Below are 23,081 nucleotides of genomic sequence, written 5' to 3'. Positions count from 1 at the left end.
TTTACCAGAAAATTAACAAAATGCTGGTATCCACAACTCATTTTGTTCATTTTTGAGATGAACTATAGAACCGAGCATCAGTGACCTATGACCTCACAAATGGACACAAAAATCTTACGTATCATCAGAGCTGGGGAAGCTGAGGGACCGAGTCTTTTTCTTCGCTTTCTGTTAATGTAATTGTAAGTCGTCCCAATACTTTTAGCCTTAAAGCATATTTAATCCACACAAAAAAACGTCAAACTGACCCGCTATGTGTGTGTGTGTGTGTGTGTGTGTGTGTCCATACAAGAGTGACAAAGAGAAGGCGAGCTGCCATAATCACAATCTAAACAGGCTGCGGGTCTAAATGATATGCACCTTGCCTCGGGGTCTATGGGGACACATAAGAGAAAGGGAGATAATTGAAAAAATGACAAGGGAGGAGGAAAAGAGAGGTTGGCGCACACCTCAGTGGGAGCAACCCCCCCCCTCTAAACCCCCCTTTTCTTTCCCCGGTGCTGTTTATCCTTGTCACTGAGCATTACCACCTCACCCACTCCGCTACTCTCCCTGTCACACACAAACCTCCATGTGCGTGAAAACTCATCTTGTGCATACAACATGGACACTTGTGTCATTTGCATGCATGCATGCATGCATGACCCCCCCTCCACACACCCCTCTGTCACCCTCCGTGTGGGCTCCATTCCACTACACCGTACCGCACAAAGGTGGTCCCTCCCTGTACCAGAATGTGTTTGTTCAACAGCTCCCCCTACCCAGGTAAACAACCTGTCTGTTCCCCTGCCAAGTCATGAGAGCAGAGCATAGCGGGACCGGAGGGGGGGGCGGGGGTCTTGAGAGAAAGTAGGCTCCACAAGAGAGAACTGAAGGAGAAAGGCGCTGAGAGGGGGTAAAAAAAAAAAAAAAAGAAGTGAAGGAGTGCCTACTGTGAAGAGAGTGTTTGGAACTCAGGGTCAGACCTCCACTGGAATTAAAAGGGAGTCCATTGTGTGCAGTGAGTACCCCCTCCTCAATAATCCACAGCAGGGCCAAGGGAGGGGGGGCACATTACTTAAAAGCAAAGTGGAGTTTGGGATGTTCCGAGCATCTCATCACCTCTGATGCCAAATTCTCCCTTGGAAACAACTCAAACTGGCATGCACCACGAAAGTCAATAAATGCTGAGGATTGTTTTTTTTTTTTTAAACTACATAAAACAGCACATCTTGGAATGTCATGTCATGTAATGTAGCGGAATGCTATGATTCCAATTGATCCCATTAGGGAATTTAAGGAGAAATAAATCACTTTAAACAAATAGGACTACACAAAGAATATAACACTGTGCAGTTAGACAAGAGGCTGTATTTCCATGTTTACATTTTTTTATATTTTTCATGGTTAAGGAATACTATCACCTCTTTAAAAACTTTATGGAATATATTTAGCATACATTCATGCAATATTAACAGTCATAAGAGTGTAAAAAAGTTACCTTACTTTTGGTGAATTACATTCCGCAGCTACCAGAAAATAGTAAAACTAATTGATACGCGCACAAAAACATAAAAACATTTAATACACAGCTCACTCTTAACCCCCCTCAAACCACCCGACTTGCTTGACGTTGACATTTGCAATAAAATAAGAGAAATCACAGGCTAGTACGACAACCCTGCTTACGTTTACGTCTGTTTTGGGGCCGCCTACACTCGGTAGTACTCGGTACTACTCGGTACTACTCGGTACTACTCGGTACTACTCGGTAGTAGCATCTTATGATCATATAACAACGGTTGTTCACCTCGCCGCACGTTTTGAGGCCAGATTGTTACATATCAGCTTCACGTTTGCATCTCACAGCAACTATGTTATGTTCAAGGACTGCCAAATGAAGTGCGGAATCTCAATGCTTCATGAAAAATTCATTAACATTCATTCATTTTATATCACTTTTTCCTCACGAGGGTGGCGGAGGATTGCTGGAGCCTATCCCAGTTTTCTTCAAGCAAGAGGCGGGGTAACACTCTGGACTGGTGGCCAGCCAATCACAGGGCACATATAGACAAACAACCATTCACACTCACATTCATACCTATGGACAATTTGGAGTGGATAATTAACGGGGAGAACATGCAAACTCCACACAGAGATTGGCCGAGGGTGGGATTGAACTCGGGTCTCCCGGCTGTGAGATCTGCGCGCTAACCACTCGACCGCCGTGCAGTCCAAAAATAAACATTATCAGTATAAATTATATATTCATAAATACATGTATTTATAAATTGTCACTGAATGAGATGAGCTTTCTGTGGAAAAAAACTGCCTAAAAATGCTTAACGGCATTCACTGTGTTGAAACTTGGTTGCACGGCGGTCTAGTGGTTAGTAGACACCTCGGAGACCTGAGTTCAATTCCACCCTCGGCCATCTCTGTGTGGAATTTGCATGTTCTCCATGTGCATGCGTGGGTTTTTTTTCGGGTATTCCGGTTTCCTCCCACATTAAAAAAAAAAACATGCTAGGTTAATTAGCGACTTCAAATTGTCCATAGGTATGAATGTGAGTGTGAATGGTTGTTTGTCTATAGCAGGGGTCGGCAACCTTTACTATGAAAAGAGCCATTTTACCCAATGCCCACTGAAAAAAAATAGCCTGGAGCCGCAAAACATATAGTATGTTTAAAACAACATTGGAGGGAATTTGGGGGTATCAAAGTAGTTCAGATAAGAAAAGACGAGTTGGAGTACTCTTGCTAGTTTTGGAGATAAACTTACATAAATGTATGTGTAAACTACTGTAAACGTAAAAACAAGTTCCCATGCTGCTCTTTTTAAATTATCTCGAATTTATTTTTTAGATTTGTAGGTAAGTATTACTTGTTTTTCTTCATGTACTGAACTGGATAGCAGTCAGAACTCACTCAGGATGCATTCATGGTCTCAGACAAAGTTGGATTTTTTAAAACTCATTACAAAAGACGTTCATTTTCCCCACTCGGGTGTTAAAAATATTCAAGCATCGCAAAGGGAGCCACAATAAAGAGGCTGAAGAGCCACATGCGGCTCTGGAGCCGCAGGTTGCTGACCCCTGGTCTATAGTATGTGCCCTGTGATTGGCTGGCCACCATTCTTGTCGGAAGACAGCTGGGATAGGCTCCAGCATGGAGGTGCTCCAAGGTTAAAAAGGGAGAAAAGATGAAAGAGAAGATCACATTCTCACTAGTAGTACTTCTTCTTCTATTATTGCTATTGTTTATTATTATTATTGTTTATAACTAAACAACTAAAGACACTTGTACCATTTGACTGCATTGCAATAACTTCAATTTCTGTTGCTTTTGATTATTATCACATTCTTCCTTTGCATCATTATGTTGGAAAACCTTATGAGTTAATCCATCAAATTCTTACTGAGCCGAGTTCTAACAGGACATACAAAATATGATATTATATTGCACATGGTTTTGATTTAGAAGTTCCACTGCGCTTTTTTTTTTTTTGAATTGGCATATTGCTCATAGCTGGCAAGTAAGTGTTATAACAATGACAAGTGAGTTATTAGTTAGTTTTCACATGCTCTTAATAAAATACGCTCCATATGAAACACACACACACATATATGTGAAAGGTGGTCCATATGCGGGCCTGTGAAGAGCAACAAGATAAAGTACAGAAAGAATGGATGAGAAGATAAGACCATGGAGAGGAGAGGAGACGAGGGAGGCCACCACGGAGCACGGTACGCTGCAACTTGGGGTCTCCGCTAGCCTATCAGCGAGCAGGGAGGGGGTGCACAGACACACACTCATGCCAAATACTCTCTCTGACAGGACCCAGACAATGAAAAAAAAAAAAAAAAAAAAAAACTTTAGAGGACAGTGACAGACCATCAAGTTCAAGTGGAAAATCCACCCGCTCCTCCGCCCTCTTTCTCCCCCCCCCTCCACTGTCCATCTAACGCCCCAGTGCCTCAGAATAAAAATGACAACACACTTCCAGAAAAACACACACACGCAAACACACACTCCAGCCGCTTGGTCGGGAAGTGTGCGGGGTGGCTTCTTATTGACCATATTTCATTATTGATTTCACTCATGTTTCAAATCACAAAGTAAGAGTTTCACACTCCAGCGGTCACAAGTGGACCCTTGTCTCCATCCCCCTGGCCGCGGTCCAGCCCCGCATCCCAACCTCTTCCCATACACCCTTCACAAACTGTCAGGACCCCGGCGCACCCCCAGCTTTGTTCTATACCCGCCTGTCCAACACACACACACACACAGTTCGATTCCCCTGCACATCAAATGACAGAAACTGTCGACTAAACACTTTCAGTCGTTGCACAAAAGCAGTGCTTTGGGAAAAACACTTTACAAGGAAATAATGGAGAAGGCGAAGAAGGGTCCCACTCTGAGGGGCAAAGCACTCATCTTTTCACATACTTTTGTCGCTCGCTATAAAGACTCTTAAACAATGTCCTGCTTGAGTTTCTCACTCATGTGTAGTGCTTCAAAGCAGATGATTTAGCAGCAACATCCAACAGAAAAGGGGCTCACTGAAGTAAAATCTTTGCTTTAGCCTGACATGACTCTCCTTGCAAACCTGCTGTGCTGGTGCCAGGCCTCTTCAGAGCGCAACTAATTAACATACCTCTAATGAGTCTTTTCACATTTTCTACTAATTAAACACGCTCCTCAATAATACATGAAAACAGGACACATCGCGATTCAATTACACACGTATGGGCCGCAGCCAAGCACTGCGCTAATCTGTATGTGAGCATGCCAAGTGGCGACGTGTTAAGTGTGCCAGGCGGGCGCCTGCCAAGTGGGTACGCGGTATATTGTATGCATGCGCCACCCGTCGTATGAGTGAGTATGTGCCAAAGCGTGGTCATCGGGTCATGGAGGGCGCGCCACGCGTCATAAGCGGCTAATCCGCCATTTGTCGCTGTGGAATCACACCCACTCGCGCCACTGGCAAATTAAGATAACTGCGACGCTTTAAGCCCGACATCGATGACATCATCTGTTTCACAGGGTGGGAATATCTTCAAGCGGAGTTCTATCTTTATATATAGCGTATTGGATTCATTGCATAATAGTGTGCATATTCATTTTCCCAGATTGGCAACTGTAACATTACTGTAGTTGCAGTACTCAATTGACTTTATATGAGTCCTAATATACATGGATAATACTGCAAATACTACAGTTAATACCTCGATTTAATTAGCCGTCGTGTTTTCTATGGTCTCCACGCTAACCACTCGATCGCCGTGCAGCCTCCTTTAAATACTGTTTGATTAAAAAAAATTGACAACAACAGCTGTGGCTGTAGGCAACCCCTTGATGCTCTTATTAAGTCCACAAAATGCCAGAAACAGCATTTGAATGTGGGCTCTGATTCCAGATCTGTGTTTGCTGTGTTTGTTTTATGTAATGAACTCATCACCTTTATCAATGTGATTGGATATTATAATAGAAGATATTATATTCTATATATTATATATATATTATCTATATTATCTATATATTATAATAAAATAAAAGAAAAGCTCTGATAAAACATTCCACTGTTCTCAAATATCTTAATTTTTATTTTTCTACACAAAATAAGATGAAAAATAAATAAACAAATCAAGAATAAAGAAAATCAATCAATCGGTAATAAATAAATATAATAATAATAATAATAAAATGGCAAATAATAAAAACTTAAGAAACCACATATAGTTGGTGGGTAGACAAATTATTTTTTTTCAGATTAAAATGAACAAAGCATTATTAGAGCCCTGTAGACATGACAAAACACGACTATAGTCACATTTATACTCTTTTTATTTACAACATATTGCGCAACTGCAGGGTCTTGAGACACATGCTAACTCGCAAACTAGAGTGCTAGCGACCTAAACGGTAGCCTTCAAGTTATTTCCTTTAAACTTAAATAGCCAAAAACTTACCACTTCCACACGGATAGGGAGGATAACTATTAACAGTTATTTAACCTTTAACATGAACATGAATCAAACGTAATAATTTTTTTCTGGGTACATGATACCATACAGCATCCATATCAAACTTTACATTAAACTTTCATATCAAGGCGGGGGCCTCAAACTAGTGTCCTGCGGGCCACATTTGGCCCGCGGGCCGCGTGTTTGAGACCCCTGGTGTAGACTGAAGAAAAGCTCTGTGTGGGGGAAACAAATATGAATCATATGACCATTGCTGGACTCAATTTCTGATTGGTTTTTCGACAATGATGACATTCTTAATGGTGCTTAACGATGCTTCTTCATTAAAAATGAAAATTAATAACATAAACCATGTGATTGTACGATGAATGCTACTGTACATCCATTGGACACAATCAATTGTTCTCGTCTGCTAAAGCTATTGTCAAGTTTCTCCTGGATGTGTCACACACACATGCGCACAAAGCGGATTGATAATATCTCACACAACCAAACACAAAGACCATCTCTGAACAACCAATCACAGCGCAGATACAATCTTTGAGGTTTTTTTTTTTTTTTTTTTTCGCTTGAGGCTTCTTTGGCTTGTCTTCCCTCCCGTTCCAAATGAAGAGAAAGAAGGGAAATATGATGTGGAATACAAGGGGTTAGTATTAAGAGTTCTTGTCAGCATAAACCAGGACTTCAGAGAAGTCAAGACACTAGCACCCCCCCACCCCCCCCCTTCCATTTCTCTCTCTTTGTCGCTCTCCCTCAGAGAGAAGCAGAAAAAAAAATCTAATTATCAGGCTCCTAAAGATCTAATTATTGTCTGACACTCATTTGCATGAGAGGGAGCAACCATGTAGGAACGCCATTTTGTTCCTTGCCTTACCGTGACGTGACGTGGACCACAGTGCCAATCTGGCACCTTATATCGAATTCTAGCATATGTTCATTTATTTGCTACAAGTGGCTCACTTGGGTTTGGTGTCTTATTGCAATCATACATCATTGAAAAAATATTACAATTTTTTCATGAAACATCCAATATGATCTCTGGGAGGATAATTTGCATATGGGGACTCCTAATATACTCCTCTCATTTTACTCCATTCATTTTTGGCAATTTTGAGCATGCAAAAACTGGTGAGGTTTAAAGGCTATTAGAACTACGCCTAGAACAAATCTTAGGAGACAGGTTTTACATCAGTATTTCAACCTTGCACGTCTAGCACAAGAGCACACAACCGTTTTGCTACGTGTTTATACCTTGTTTCTGCTCAGTGCGGATTCAAACACACACACACACACACACACACACTGCCAGCACACATCCTAGAGTGTGTTGGCAGGATGTGTGTGACCATTGGAGCTGACAGCTGAGACAACAGAGATGGAGCCCGGGTGCCCTGGATAGTGCAGGGAGGCTAACGGGCCAGGAACCAACAAACAAGACAAACAAGACAGAGATGGAGAGCGAGGAGGGGAGGGGAGGAGAAGGAGGAGAAGGAGGAGGAGCAGCTCGGTGTATGTGTGTATTAGAGAGAAAAAGCGAGGGAAGGAAGTGCAAGGTAACACCCCACATCAGAATGTGTACACGAGTTCCACCCGCTCCCCGGTTTTTCCATGATTATCACTTTGGATATCGAAAGAAGAGTCTGATGATTCCTAGAGACACCTGCTCTCCAAAGTAAAGTAGTCTCCAACATGTGTTCAAAATAAAAGTCACATGATTGCACTCATTTGAACGATCCCTTTAAATGAAGCTGTAGTGCAGATTGAAACCATGTGTCACTTCTAAAGGGTTCCAGGAGGAGGCACACAACTGCAGCTTGGGCAGCCTCATGCATGGATGTGTTGATTTATGGCATCATATTACTGTACAAAACACTTAGGAGATATGATGGTAAAACAGCATGCCTGTGTCTTAAAAGTCAGCTTGTAATTTAGGTTATAAAGTTCTTAGGGTGGCTGTTGTTTCGGATTAAATTGCGCAACCTTCGAGATATACAGTGTACAGTATATGGATATGATATATTTTATTAATTTTAACAGTTTTTGCTGATTTTCATTCATTAATATTTTATACCACTTATCCTCACCAGGGTCACACGGGGTGCCGGGGCCTATCCCAGATGTCTTTGGGCAAAAATGCGGGGTACATCCTGGACTGGTGGCCAGCCAATCACAGGGCACATATAGACAAACAACCATTCACACTCACATTCATACCTATGGACAATTTGGCTAATTAACCTAGCATGTTTTTGGAATGTGGGAGGAAACCGGAGTACCTGGAGAAAACCCACATATGCATGCGGAGAACATGCAAACCCCACACAGAGATACCCGAGGGTGGAATCGAACTTGGGTCTCCTAGCTGTGAGGCCTGCGTGTAAGCCACTCGACAACCGTGCAGCCCCTTTAGCTGATTCCGTACAGTTTCAGTACTAAATTATTATCAATATTTACCCATTAGTATCCTCACCAGGGTCATGAGGTCATGCTGGAGCCTATCCCAGCTGTCTTTAGGCAAGAGGCGGGGCACACCCTGGACTGGTGGCCAGCCAATCACAGGGCACATATAGACAAACAACCATACACACTCACATTGAAACATGCCAACTCCACACAGAGATGACCGAGAGTGGAATCGAACCTGGGTCTCCTAGCTGCGAGACATGTGTGTAAACCACTCGACCACCGTGCAACCCATTTATGCTGATTTTATTTATCTTTCTTACGGTTGTAAATATAAACCTTATGTAGGTTGTGTAGCAAAAGCTGATTGTGTACAGTTTCAGTACTAAATTATCTATAATATTTACCCATTTTATTGATTTTTTTTAATTCTAGAAATATTATTTATTTAGAAATATTTAATTTCACACAACTATGTATCCGCCATGCATGTGTTTCCTATATATGACCAGCTCCATCTGGATGGAAGAGCCTTATAAGAAACACGGCTACAAATCAAACTGCACCAAAGTGACTTCAGTGATAAAAAAAAAAAGGAGGAAGTGAAAGCAATAAGGAAGGAAGGATTTGTGCCTACATCACATTGTGTAGTTGTGTCGTGTGTCGTGTTTGTGGCTATGGGTTTATGTGTATGTGTGTTGAAGTGTGTTCTGACCTGCACGGGACTCTGCTTGACCTCGTTGCTGCCAGGGGAGTTGAGCCCAGAGGCCTGCTGGAGGAGGAACTGTCTGGCTGCCTGAAGAGCCTGTAAGCATAAGAGCGGACATGATGGTAACATGCACACTGGGCCAAACAGTGATATATACAGTAGACGCTTTAAAGTCAAATACCCCCCTAGGGGCCGTGCAATTTGTTGGATTTCAACCAATATGTTATGGAAAATATTCCATAGCTGTAAAAATTCAATAGCTATTCCAACAAAAAGACTCCAGCCTCGATAAGTGGCGTCGAGAAAAGAATACGCCCCACTATATGTGACACACGCTCAGTTCCGCTACTCCGAAGATTTTTATTGTAACCATGACGATGATTAATCAACAATCTATTTAGTACCTGGCTACAACTACGGCAAAATAACATCAGCAAACTCAACTGCCCGCTGCACACAGTCGGATCGCTACAGTATCCTTGAACATGTTAAAGGAGCTAATCCTATGAAAGTGATAGTAGTAACTAAGCAGTGTCGTGGATTTATCTGTTTCATTTAATTATGTGTTATCCATATGTTCTGTACTTTTATATACTGTATTTGTATATAACTCAACTGTTGATTTTGTTAATACTTGGGTTGTTTATATTGTTTTTTTTTTCTATGTTGTGTATTTTTGTACTGCTCAACTGATTCAGTACTCTTGCTGCTGTGCAATGCAAATTTTCCCACTGACGAATAAAGGCATATCTTATCTTATCTTTAGGATAACAACCTAAGACTGGATTATTTCTGCATTAAATTCTATGGAATTTAATGCATCCATTCATTCAATCTGAACAAAATCACTATTAAAGTTAATGACTAGCATCATATGTGTACATATATTTGTATATGTGTGTATGCTTAGCTTCACACCGACACATCCTTTCCTATTTGGAATACAACAAATCCCCCTCTTTCCCCTGCGCTCTGCTTTTTCTGAGTGGCTCCTTCCTTCCACGGTTCAAAATGGGTTGTCCACATCCTCTGAGGCAGAAGTGTGTCAGCACATCTTCATGTGTGTCACTTGCACACTGTTTATATGTGTCAGGGTGATGTAAAGCAACACTGATGCACCCTGAAGAGCAGTGACTAATAGACATGCACCTCTTTTTTTTTTTCTCCCCCCCCCCCCCCATTGCCTTCTCTGCCCTCCAGTGCTGAGCAGTCTTACCAATACTAACACCAAACTCCAACACTTTCTTCCACTCTTCCCTATCATTTTGCCTAAAAAATATATGTATTATTTGAAAAGTCACGAGTTGTAGATGTAGACAGGATATTGGAATATTCCTTTATGTATACATTTTATGTATACCATTGTTTTCGGAAAGGTCATTCGGAAAGAGAAACTGATGGCTACTGATTTAGAAAAGTGATGGAATAACACTGAATAGCTAATCTCTTGGTAATTTCAATGTAAACAACTATATGGTACCTGTGAACATGTGAAATATAAATATAAATATTTTATATGATTTACGTGTTAATTATGTAAAAGTTAGATAAATAGACTTTCTTTATTGTCATTGCACAATATCACAGCAGTGAAATTGCCAACGAAATGTCGTTGCCTGGCTCCCGTATAATAATAAATAATAATAATAACAATGTGGAGAATAGATGACATCAAATATGAACAACAATGTACAGCGTAAACAGTAATTTGTACAAATAATTGAAATAATTTAGAATAAACAAGTTGCCACTTATACTAAAACTCAATTCGTGAGGACCACCTATATACACTTTCATGTTTGTCTATTGACTATTTAAATGTCAAACTATTTACATAGATACCTAACCCTAGTATTTTATATGATTTAGGTGGTAATTATGCCAAAGTTAGATAGATAGATAGACTTTCTCTATATTGTCATTGCACAATATCACAGCAGTGAAATTGCCAACAAAATGTCGTTGCCTGGCTCCCGTATAATAATAAAAAATAATAATAATAACAATGTGGAGAATAGATGACATCAAATATGAACAACAATGTACAGCGTAAACAGTAATTTGTACAAATAATTGAAATAATTTAGAATAAATAAGTTGCCACTTATACTAAAACTCAATTTGTGTTTGTCTTATAAAACTACGACTATGTTTATTGTTAATAACTCATTTCAGTGTTAGAAGATTTCATAATGTCGCTATTGTGAAGATAAATCCATTCTAGAGGCAAAGGTCTTTTTGCTGGAATGTGCCGAAAACAAAACAAGAAAACACCCATTTGAAAACATAAGAACTTTGCACTCACACACACCGACACACACACACACACACACACATACACGGACACACACACACAAGCACAACCTCATGACTGAGGGTTACAGAGGGGAGACAGCAGGATGCACATTTGCTTCCTCTGACTCAAAGGGGAAAGGTTCCTTAGTAAATATTGATTTATGAAAGTCTGTGTGTGCATGTGTGTGTGTGCGTGTGTGTGCGTGTGCACACACCACAAAATTAACGGCCATAACTTGTTAGGATGTTCTTCATTTGCGGAAGATCTTACGCAAAGCGCACGGTGCCAGGAATGAGCTGTAAATGCATCATTCGACAACGAGAGAAAAGTATTGTGTAAGAGTGCGGCCCACAGTCACCGTCTAATGTCACACAGTTAATGAATTGTCAAATTAGACGCTGTGCCACATTAAGTGATGTCTAATTGCAAAAACAGAGAGCGAGATTAGAGGGAGGCTGAAAGAGACAGAAATGCTCTGTGCAGTCGCCATGATGAAAACCATCTGGATGGAGCGCACTCGCGACTTTTGCTGAGACCGCAATTAAAACACACACATGCACAGATGTGGCTGCGGACGCGCCTGTATACATACACACACATGAATTTTAACACATGAACAAAAAAAAATCTCGGGAACCCCCCCCCCCCACCCGGCCCGCCCCCGCCCATTTACTGGTTTGACCTCAGCATTAAAACAAGCACAGACACACAGACACGTATATACACACACACAACCGCCCAGTTTGTTGGCATGTGGTGTGAATTAGGACTCGAACACCATGTCTGCCCGAGAGCCAGTGTGTGCATTTGTCTGAGTGTGTGTGTGTGTGTGTGTGTTGGCAAGAGTTGGGAAGCCATGTCTGGCAACAATAAAGGACAATTCCACCCAAATTACCACCCTGATTACCACTATATTAAAGAAGCATTTATGGCTTTCATAAACGCTAGAACAGAGCAGAGGTGATGCCTGTCTCCTCTCCAACGCCTCTATTCATGGATGTGACTTTTGTGCATGGGGGGGAAATAGTACCAAAAAAGTCAAAGAGTTGCTTTTCATACTCGAAAAAACATTAAGGTGACACATATTACAAATATACAACATAAGGTGGACAGAAATATTTCAGTATTGAACAAAGCTAAATTTGTTATTAATCAGAAATCACTCTACACTCTTTATTGCTCTCTGGTTCTAGCATATCTTATATGGAAATATGGGGTAATAACTATAAAAGGAATCTTAACTCGCTAAATGTACTGCAAAAAAAAAGGTCAGTAAGGATAATTCATAATGCTGCCTACAGAGAACATACTAATTCCTTATTTCTAAAATCACAAATACTTGCTGATATAGTTAATTTTCAAACAGCTAAAAAAATGCATAAGGCTAAAAATAACCAATAAACTAAAAATGTAAATACTTCTCTACAAGAGAGGAGAAATATGATCTCAGGGAAGAACACTTATATGCTAGGACTACGTTAAAAAGCGATAGCATTTCAGTATGTGGAATCAAACTATGGAATGGATTGAGTAAGGAAATCAAACAATGCACAACGATGAGCCAATTCAAGAAACAATACAAGCAGTTGATGCTTGCTAAATACAAGGATGAAGAGTCTTGAACCAGTCATGATGTGCTATATATATCACTATATTGACACTTACTATGGTACCCATTATGGCATTGGATGCTCATATCACCTCCTACTACGGTACGAGGTACATTAATTTAAAAAAAAAAAACAAAAAAACCTTAAACTGTATTATGGAAAGCAGGAAGTGAACAAATGTAACAGTTACTGATTGTAAAAGTACCAGGTGGAGGGGTAGGATTTAATAAGCTTTGCTTCTTCCTACTCCTTTTGGACATGTGGAACTGGGAACTGATTATGGGATGCACTCAATTGGAATCTGATGCATGTTCAAAGGAAATTAAACCATTACCATTACAATTACCATTACCATTACCATTACACATAATGCAAATGCGCAAGAACTGAAACATGGGTTCAAGTTTAAAAGCACAGAAAACAACATCATATATATTCGTTATCATCTCTTACAGAATCAATTGTGACTAATTTGCATTTAAATAAAATGCATTAGTGAAATATGTTTTTATTTGTTTACATGGACAATAGTATAATTGGAATGATTACGTGCTATCATTTCACCATAACACGCAGTTCAACTTAGTTTTCCACACAAAATAAGAAAAGATGAAGCGTACACAACTGAGTGGGAAAAGGCGGCGTACAACCCCCAACCCCCAGATTCCACAGTTGTAGGGGAGTGAAAGTAAACAAAAGTTGACTATAGATATATATATATATATATACTGGTTATGTCTACACTTTTAGTGTTGGCAAACAGCTCAACGACGCGGTGCTAAGTCACTTATTAGAGCCCGCTGGCTGATTACACACTTGCTACTGTAGCTTATAGATGCTAGCACACATTTGCGTTGTGTAGGTTCTCAACTTGGACAAATTGGACTGACTGACTGTTGTTAGTTCACATGGAAAAACGAACATAAGTCACAAGTCTTTTTTTTTTTCTTTATTTATGTAACGCCATGAACAGTTATGAGGAAAAATGTATGACTCAATTAAAGTTAACAGGAAGTACACAATTTATGGTTAACTTATTTTTACACTTGTATGGCAATTACCAATGTCAACTTCCTATGAGGGCTGCACGGCGGACTAGTGGTTAGCGCGCAGACCTCACAGCAAGGAGACCCGAGTTCAATCCCACCCTCGGACATCTCTGTTTGGAGTTCGAATGTTCTCCCCGTGCATGCGTGGGTTTTCTCCGGGTATTCCGGTTTCCTCCCACATTCCAAAAACATGCTAGGTTAATTAGCGACTCCAAATTGTCCATAGGTATGAATGTGAGTGTGAATGGTTGTTTGTCTATATGTGCCTTGTAATTGGCTGGCGACCGGGGTGTACCCTGGACAGCTGGGATAGGCTCCAGCAACCCCCGCGACCCTTGTGAGGAAAAGCGGTAGAAAATTAATGAAAGAATTAACTTCCGATGGGAAGTTTTTATTTATGATGATGTTATAAAAATGTTGTATTTTCATTCATTCACTCATTTTTTACCGCGGGCATGCTGGAGTCTATCCCAGCTGTCTTCGGGCGAGAAGCGGGGTACACCCTGGACTGGTGGCCAGCCAATCACAGGGCACATATAGACAACCATTTATACCTATGGACAATTTGGAGTCGCCATTTAACATACTCTAATATAATAATAGCCATATATAAACACACATATACACACACACACACACACACACATTTTAACGTAGTCATAAACATCTTTTTGTCATTGACCCTCTTCTTTCATTGCACATCTTCACCGTCACTCCCTCTCTTCTTCTCTGGATGACCTGGCTGAGCTGCATCATTGTTACACACACACACACACACACACACACACACACACACACACACACACACACACACACACAGAAATCAGCTCCTCCTAAACGCCCCCCCCAACCCCAACTGTTCCCCCTGTGGCATTCCTGGGGGCGCACTGCACCTTTAAAGAAAATATAAGGGAGGCCTAAGAGGGAGGCCCAACAACAGAGTCTTTGTGCTGCCGAGAAGCACACACACACACACACACACACACACAAAAACACACACACACACACATCAGTGGTGTCAGACAGGTTTTATTAGAGTGAGAGAGGTAGGAGGAGGAGGAGGAGGAGGAAGGGGAAGGAGGGGTGAGGAGGTCAGCGCTCAGCTTGGAGGCCTGAGAGCACACAGAGTGAGTGTGTGTGTGTGTGTGTGTGTGTGTGTGTGTGAGTGTGTGTTCTTCTGACTTGTCATCGCTCCCCTCTGTAAATCATCGCCTCTGACACAGCCTTTAATAACAGCGCATTTTTTTTTTCAATTCAGCAGGGTCACACACACACACGTGAACACACACACACACACGTTTAAACATAACTATGGTAAAGATCAATCGCTAATAAACGACATCCAGAAAAATGGCTGCTAAGTCTCCATTATAAGGACAGTTTGGGCGTTCCATGTAAGAAAAATGCTACGATGAGCTCTTTTTGCCCCATTAAAGTGTGTGTGTGTGGTTTAGGTTGCTAAAGCAAACATGGCTGTGTGTGTGTGTGTGTGTGTGTGTGTGTGTGTGAGAGAGACGAAGCCGGCCTCTAATCCATCCAGTGTGTTTGGGTGAGACAGGGAAAAGAGAAGCAAAGTAATCTAAACAGAGCGAAGTCTCGAATAAGGAGGGGGGGGTTAGGGGGGTGTCAGCGAGAGACAGGTGGGTACCATATGTTGGGGTAATCCGTCAGCGCTGACTGAGCTCCATTGTTGATGGGCCAAAAAAAAAACGAAACAAACTCGCCTCTCCCCGACTTCTACCATCTACTCATCCCACCTCGGACGCCTCCTTACTCCCTTTTTGGTAAACAGTCCCCGAGGCGAGCACCAGAAGGAGTAGGACAGGGGAGGAAAGGGGTGAGGGGCGGTAGTAGTGGGGTGCAGGTGGTATCACATTTCTTCACAAGAAGAATGCAGAGAAAAAAAAAGTTGTTGTTTCATGACTGAGCTAAGCTAGGTTGAACTGACCAAGTGCAAAAAATGTAATGGATAAAAAAAAAAATAAAAAATTGTAATACACGTCTATACATATATTACTAACCTCCCCCCTGTAGAGAGCAATAGATGGGGAGGTAGAGGATGGCTACAGGGTGAAGATGCAGAGAAAAGCCCGTCACACCCAGCTGCTCCTCTACAGGCTTGCATGCTTTCTGATTTCGGATGGGCAGGAGACACTGGCGACACACAAGGGAGGGGGGCGGGTCTTATGTTCTTCACTCTCTTTCTGTCCTTTTTGAAGCTGAAAGCCAAGCTGATCGCTACCCCTTTGCTCCCGGGGCCAGCTCTGTGATCCCGACTATCCCTGATCATGCACTGGGCATTGTCAAGGATGCACCTCTGGACGCCATTTTCACTTTGATTGACTGCTATTGGAGTTCGGCAAGAGCATAAATACGGAAATCATAATGTTAAACTATCATTACATTCTCAGTGTATTTTTTTTTTAACCCGCACATTTTCATTGGAAATCTTCTTCTTCACTGATTCAGAAAAGTGTTGGAATAACAATCAATAGCTAATATCTTGCTAATTTTAATGTAAACAACTATATGGTACCTTCAAACATGTAATGGTAATGGTGTTATTTCAATTGAACATGCGTCAGATTACAATTGAATGCATCACATAATCAGTTCCCAGTTCCACATGTCCAAAAGGAGTAGGAAGAAGCAAAGCTTATTAAATCCTACCCCTCCATCTGGTACTTTTACAATCAGTAACTGTTACATTTGTTCACTTCCTGCTTTCCATAATGCAGTTTAAGTTTTTTTTTTTAATAAACTAAAAAATGCTTTGCATAATACGGTTTAAGTTTTTTTTAATAAAATAAAAAAAATAAAAAAAATAAATGCTTCTTCCTTCTTCACTTCCTGCTTTCCTAATATAGTTTAACTTATAACTTAATATGACCATACAATGACATAATGGGCACCATAGTAACTCTCAATATAGTGAATATGTGAAAGGATCTTCTACTATGACACTAGAACTGAGATAATTAATCGATGATTAACTGATGATATTCAATCGATTGAAAACTATTTGAATTTCAAACTATTTACATAAAAAAATATCGCCTATTTTATATGATTTAGGTGTTAATTATGTAAAAGTTGCCACTTATACTCAAACTCAATTTGTGAGGACCACCTATATACCCTTTCATGTTTGTCTTATAAAACTATGATTATGTTTATTGCTAATACCTGAAAAAAGACATGTAAGTACAAAATGACGATCGCACTTTTTCACTTCACACATCCAGGTACTCTTATATACAATAACACACTGGTAAATGAAAAGCTCTATCACGATTAAAATGTTCCAAAAGGCAGAATTAGATAATTATGTGAGAGATGATTAATATTTTGTTTACCTTAATTAACTATACCCTTTTGCCCCCCACACACAATAACATTCAGACAGTACACATATGCTTAAAATAGATAGTCTGGGTCTACTAAAACAGAGTCCAAGCTTTGGAAAATACAGCTCTTGGACCAAGATTAACACCAAACAATAAAAAAAAAGACATTTTATTTAGCATTTCGACAAATGATGTATTATTTGACTTACAAAATGACTGTAACACATGGCGATACTCATTATTATTATTATACTTAGAATTGATTGTACTGTTGTAACATTCCTTATTTTATAATACAATGAATTAATCCCAAGGTTTTAGCGAGTGAAGTTGGTGGTGTCAGTTTCATTTCGAGTTGAAGTTATGGGGTTGTACACAGACGTTTTTTTTTTTTAAAGGCTGGCAACAAAGTCAACTGTGGAAAATAAGTTTGCTAAACAGCTGGCAGCATCATTTGGTGTCTGAAGGAATCTGCCAACAACCAACTAGCTGAAACTCAATAGGCTTGAATTTTGTGTTGTTATTGTTGCTATGGTGCAGACGGGTATGAAAAACGGTAAGTGGATCAGTGTTTCCTGGAGGTGAACCTATACGGGTAGGGTGCAGACGGAGTCAAATCCTGCTAAAGCCCCCCAATTTTACAGTGAGTTACAAACAGACGAGGCTCTGCCAAGTTTTTGCCCCTTTACTCTGAGTCTTCCTCACATGGAGCTTCTATTTTTCTGGAATTAATCATCTCCCTCAGCGGCTTTGCGGCCATTTGTTTCCACTCAAGGCAACTTCAAACTAGAACTAGAATGGCACCTCAATCTTATTCCTGAGCTGCAGCTATCTGGTACACCTTCAGACACGCCAGCCAACCGCAACGCTCCTCGGCTATTTAATGTAATGTTTCCGCAGTATAAAGGCTCAGTTAGAGAGCTGAGGTTTTCAAATGGCTGCAGCAAGCTTCGTCGGAGCCCAGACTGACCATTAAAGAAAGGAAAGGACCGCGATTTAGAGCCAACGCAATAAAAACTCACAAACTCCAAAAGAACATCAAAATATGCTGTAATCCTCGCTGATTTTGGATGTTTTTTTTTTATTTTTTCAGGTCCTGTTTTTCCACAAAAGCGACCTGTTTGAAACACCAGGGAACACGTTGTTTTCCAGATGGTTCTCTTCAACGCAAAACTGTTTAGCGGAATGGGAAAACCTCGCCTTCCTTACACTCATCTAACGTTTCTATTGATTCACAAGGGTATAGATGCCGTCATAAAGGAGGCATGACTGAATACCCGGGACTGCTTTATATTCTTACATAATTTAGACTCACAGCAATAAAAAATCATAAACTTCTCAAGAAGTCATCACAAAAAAAAGACTATAGAGTCACAATATAGACAATGAAATACAGTAAAGTCTCGTTATATCGATATTCTCGGGAGTCGGAAAAAATACTGATATAACCGGACTATCCATATATCCGATCCTGCGCCGAACTGCATTAAAAGTGGGCGGATCTTTGATATGGCATGTAATTTTCTCCTTGAGTTCATGGATTGCGTATCTAGCAGGCTTTTGTACTACAATACATTTTGTACTACAGTAAATAAAAATAAACTTACGCTGTAGTGATTACCGGTTACCGGGACATAATTCACCCCGGAACTATCGATAGGGAAGGTGTTGCCACCCGGAGGGGTAGTCGCGAGGGACGGGTGTTTTCCGCTGTGTGTGCTGCACTCTGGTGGTGGAAGTGTGAAAAATAAAGTTGACTGGAAGCAGCCGTTCGCCGTGTTCTTTTTGGTATTGAAATCCTTAAGCAAAGATTGATATAAGCTGCTTTTGTATCGATATAAGCAGACCAAATTGGCTGGCGGGAGATGGAAAGGGAATCCTAGTAACCGGATTATCATAATAACCGTGTATCGTACTAACAGAGCTAATTATATCATAAAAGACTAGAAATTTGCCGGGAAATGAAAATAGTATCGTAATAAGTAGTAATTCGTTTTAACCGATATCGATATAACGAGACTTTACTGTAATTCAATGAGGTGAGAAGGAAATCAAGAAAGTCCCTTCCTAATTTATATAAAAGGTCCAGGCAGCTAAGTCATAGATCTGTAGCAGTTTCCTGACACATGCACGTCATACGTTATATAGACATATGCCGTTTCCCTGCGGTTTCCAAAACAGCTCGTTTGGCAAGAAGGGAGGAAGGTCTCACTCCAGACAGACCCAACCCACAGCGGAACACACACACACACACACACACACACACACACACACACCTCCAGTCTTCTTTTTTAGTTTGCCCTCATCATGTACAAGCCAGGACAGTTTACTAGTTTGGTTATGGTCCAGAAAAGGAAAAAAGGCCACATAGGTGTTTGCTCTTATTTGGTTGACCTCCAGAGTTGAAACTGCTTTTCCTCCCTAACAAGAGGAACCCCTGAGAGGAGAGCCATGATGAGGATAACGCTAGCCTGGCAACCGGGCCGCACATATGGAAACTGTTTAACTGTTATTATTAATAACCAAAAGGAGAGTGAGAGAGAGAAAAAAATGAAACTAATAACACATGCAAGAAACTGCCAAGACCTGGATCAGGAGACAAGAGTAAGAGCACACACATATACATAAACAGATGACACACACACACACACACAACAAGACAAATGGACACACAAAAAGTCGTATTGGTTAAATAGAAAAACGCTCCTTAGCAGCGGCCTGTAAAAGTTTTTGTATTGCCTGCCCGCTTTGATGGAAATAAACCCCTTTCATGGTTTTGCTTCAGAGGTTCCACCTGGGTGTGGTTGTGGGGCTGGACGCACCCTCACACCAAGCCCGACACTACACATGCATACAAACACCGGAAGTGGTCTAGAATCAACAACGGCTGCGGTACAAAACCCATCAACAAACAAATACCTTTAAACTTCAGATGAATTGTTAGGGTGTCCTTCCAAAAGAGGCAAGGCAATATCAAACTGGAAAAGTACACATTTTTATGCAAAATGTATTTTTTATACACCAAAAAAGCAACTTTTGTAATATTTGATTCGGTTCCTTCTTTTTGTAATTGCCATTGTTCACTTGCAACACAATGCAGGCTTCAAAAGGGACCTACTATGCTCATTTTTTGACCCTTTGTATTTAGTTGTGTCCTATAGAGCAGCTACACACAATAACCAGACAACTTTTTAGATTTAGCAACATCTGCACCTATCCAGCTGTTTGTACTTAATGCCAAAACAGCCTTTTTTTAATTTATTACAACCACGGCCCGCCTCCGGGCATGCCCACTCTACTGTGGTCCACCGCTCTGTGACATCACAAAGGGGCAGTTTTACCACGCCTTTTGAAACCGAGCGTTATGAGCCATCTCAAACTTTTTTTCAGGGCTCGCTTCCAAATGGATGAATTTCATTTTCTGAAACTTGAAAGTGGAAAAAGCATAATAGGTGCCCTTTTAAGGCTTAAATATAGCTCACACAAACATAATTTAACCACTATGATAATGTAAAATAATTGATGAACAGATGGATCGGAGTTACAGTGTAGCCACTAACTATGGTGCTTTCAAGGACCACAAAACAAAGTGTAAAATCTTGACAAAAAATAACATTATGATTGAAGCATAAATATATAAACATGAAAAACTTTCTAACAGTTCATGTATACATTTTACCTGCGTTGCAACATATAAAAAAAACTATTAAAACCTTGAATCATTCACAGAATTAAAACAAAATTGCTTGAGCTGAACTCAAAGATGTCAAACTGTACACAAAAATCCCATCTCATCAAATATTATTCACAAATTTTGTCTCCATTTGTGTTAGTTCATAATTCATTTACCTCAATAGTGTGGCATATCAAGATGCTGATTAGACAGCATGATTATTGCAAAGGTTTGCACTCAGTTGGTTAAAAGGACACCCCCAATTGTGCAGTTTTACTCCGACAACCAGATAATATCGAGTGTGAGATGGTTTACAGATCTCTGAGTTCAGCTCATAAAAAAATGGGAACAAAAACAAAACTCTTGTATTAAATTTTTTGGTGAAGCTTAATCATATCTAATATAACCGTAATAACCATTCATACAGTTCTTATCATAATGCATATCATACTCCTGGTCATATTTAACACACTTACTGATGACAAGCCTGTCAGCATACAGCAACTGCCTCCATACATGGTTTAACATTTTTCCATGAATTATGGCGATATAACTATATAGATAACAGCCATAATTCCCTGTTCCACAGAGCCTGAATAAAGCCAAAGAGGAGTGGGGGGCTGGGGGGGCTACATTCCTCCCCTCTTCCTGTTGACTCTAATCTCTGCTTTAAAATTGCTCACACAAAGAGCCGGCAAAGACTAGCTAATTAGCAACACTTTAGACCTCGGCGGCAATTGTGCGCACGCTGTGTGTATATATATATATATATATATATATATATGTGCGTGTTCATTGTGTGCATCCCGCCCCTTGTTTCCAGGGCAACTACTTGTCTTTGGTGCTTTATAATTGTCGCACATTCTGTCTTAAAAGTTCTCACTCCTCTCCATGTCCATCTCTTTGTGGGACTCTGGAGTGTCCAAATGAAGGACTTGAAGAAAAGAGCTGTGGTCTGCAGCGTGAATGGATGGCAACATGTGACCTTTGTGAGTGACTGATAATGTGAGAGAGCGACTTGAAAAAAAAAAAATCGAAAAACATGCGATGAAATATAAAAAAAACCAAAAAAAAACAACAAACAAGCACCCATTAACGAGTACGGCTTTGCTCACTGACCCCTTCAAAATGCCCTCTACAGATTAACTAACCCCCCCATCAAAAAAAAAAAAAAAAAAAAAAAAAAACGACAATTCTGCAAGTCTGCCTCTGCTTGTGTGTGTGTGTTATTTACCTGACAGCACAGGCAGGCTCTTTGAGCTTAAGTGCTTCTAAACACTCCCATGGCAACCAAAGCCGACCTCAGCACTCCAGGTGCCCGGGCAAGTGTGTATAACTCAGTCTCCACAACAAAGACAGGGCAAACACACACACACACACACACACACACACACACATCTTTTTAGCTGGGTTGCTATCTGTCTCTCTCTTTTTTTTTTTCTGAGCCTCTTGGCTGACTGGGTCAACCAGCCGTGAATGTGTCCATGCCGACTTATCTGGCCTGCTGAACCATTTCTACAGCCCGGGTATGACTTATCCATGTAGCCTTGTCGCGGGATTGTGGACTCGCAAGAGACAGTAAACCCGATCAAGTGTTTTTTTTATTTTTGGTCAAGTCCGTCTCTTTAAGATGACCCGTTTTATTTGCTTAGAAATTGAAGTATGAAAGTTTATGAAGAAAGGCCCCATAACTCAGACTGAAACGTCAATGGCCTGTTAAAAAAATGGCGGAGTCTGAATGCACAGGCTTGGCCAAAAAGGTAATGGTAATGGTAATGGTAATGGTTTAATTTCATTTGAACGTGCATCTGATTACAATTGAATGCATCCCATAATCAGTTCCCAGTTCCACATATCCAAAAGGAGTAGGAAGAAGCAAAGCTTATTAAATCCTACCCCTCCATCTGGTACTTTTACAATCAGTAACTGTTACATTTGTTCACTTCCTGTTTTCAATAATATTTTTATATGTTTTTTAAATAAAATTAAAAAATAAAAAAATGCTTTCCATAATACAGTTTAAGTTTC

General features: G+C 40.5%; 1 protein-coding gene and 1 long non-coding RNA gene across 4 annotated transcripts in view; both read right to left on the bottom strand.

Moving 5' to 3' along the window:
- LOC131105876 (uncharacterized) overlaps positions 1-23,081 on the bottom strand; it is a 265,039-nt gene that overhangs the window by 123,409 nt on the left and 118,549 nt on the right. The gene's annotated exons all lie outside the window — the stretch shown is intronic.
- The window catches only part of foxp4 (forkhead box P4), a 114,376-nt gene that overhangs the window by 45,738 nt on the left and 45,557 nt on the right, over positions 1-23,081 (bottom strand). For all 3 annotated transcript variants that reach the window (XM_078798742.1, XM_078798744.1, XM_078798743.1), the window contains exon 3: positions 9,085-9,174. In XM_078798742.1, coding sequence (XP_078654868.1) covers positions 9,085-9,174 — 90 coding nt within the window. The remainder of the gene's footprint in view (positions 1-9,084; positions 9,175-23,081) is intronic.

This window comes from Doryrhamphus excisus, linkage group LG18 (genome assembly GCF_037039965.1).
Source record: "Doryrhamphus excisus strain RoL-2023G ecotype Guam linkage group LG18, RoL_Dexc_Guam_v1.1, whole genome shotgun sequence".
NCBI lineage: Eukaryota > Metazoa > Chordata > Actinopteri > Syngnathiformes > Syngnathidae > Doryrhamphus > Doryrhamphus excisus.
Note: the sequence above shows the minus strand (reverse complement) of the source record. Positions and strands in the feature narration are given on the sequence as shown.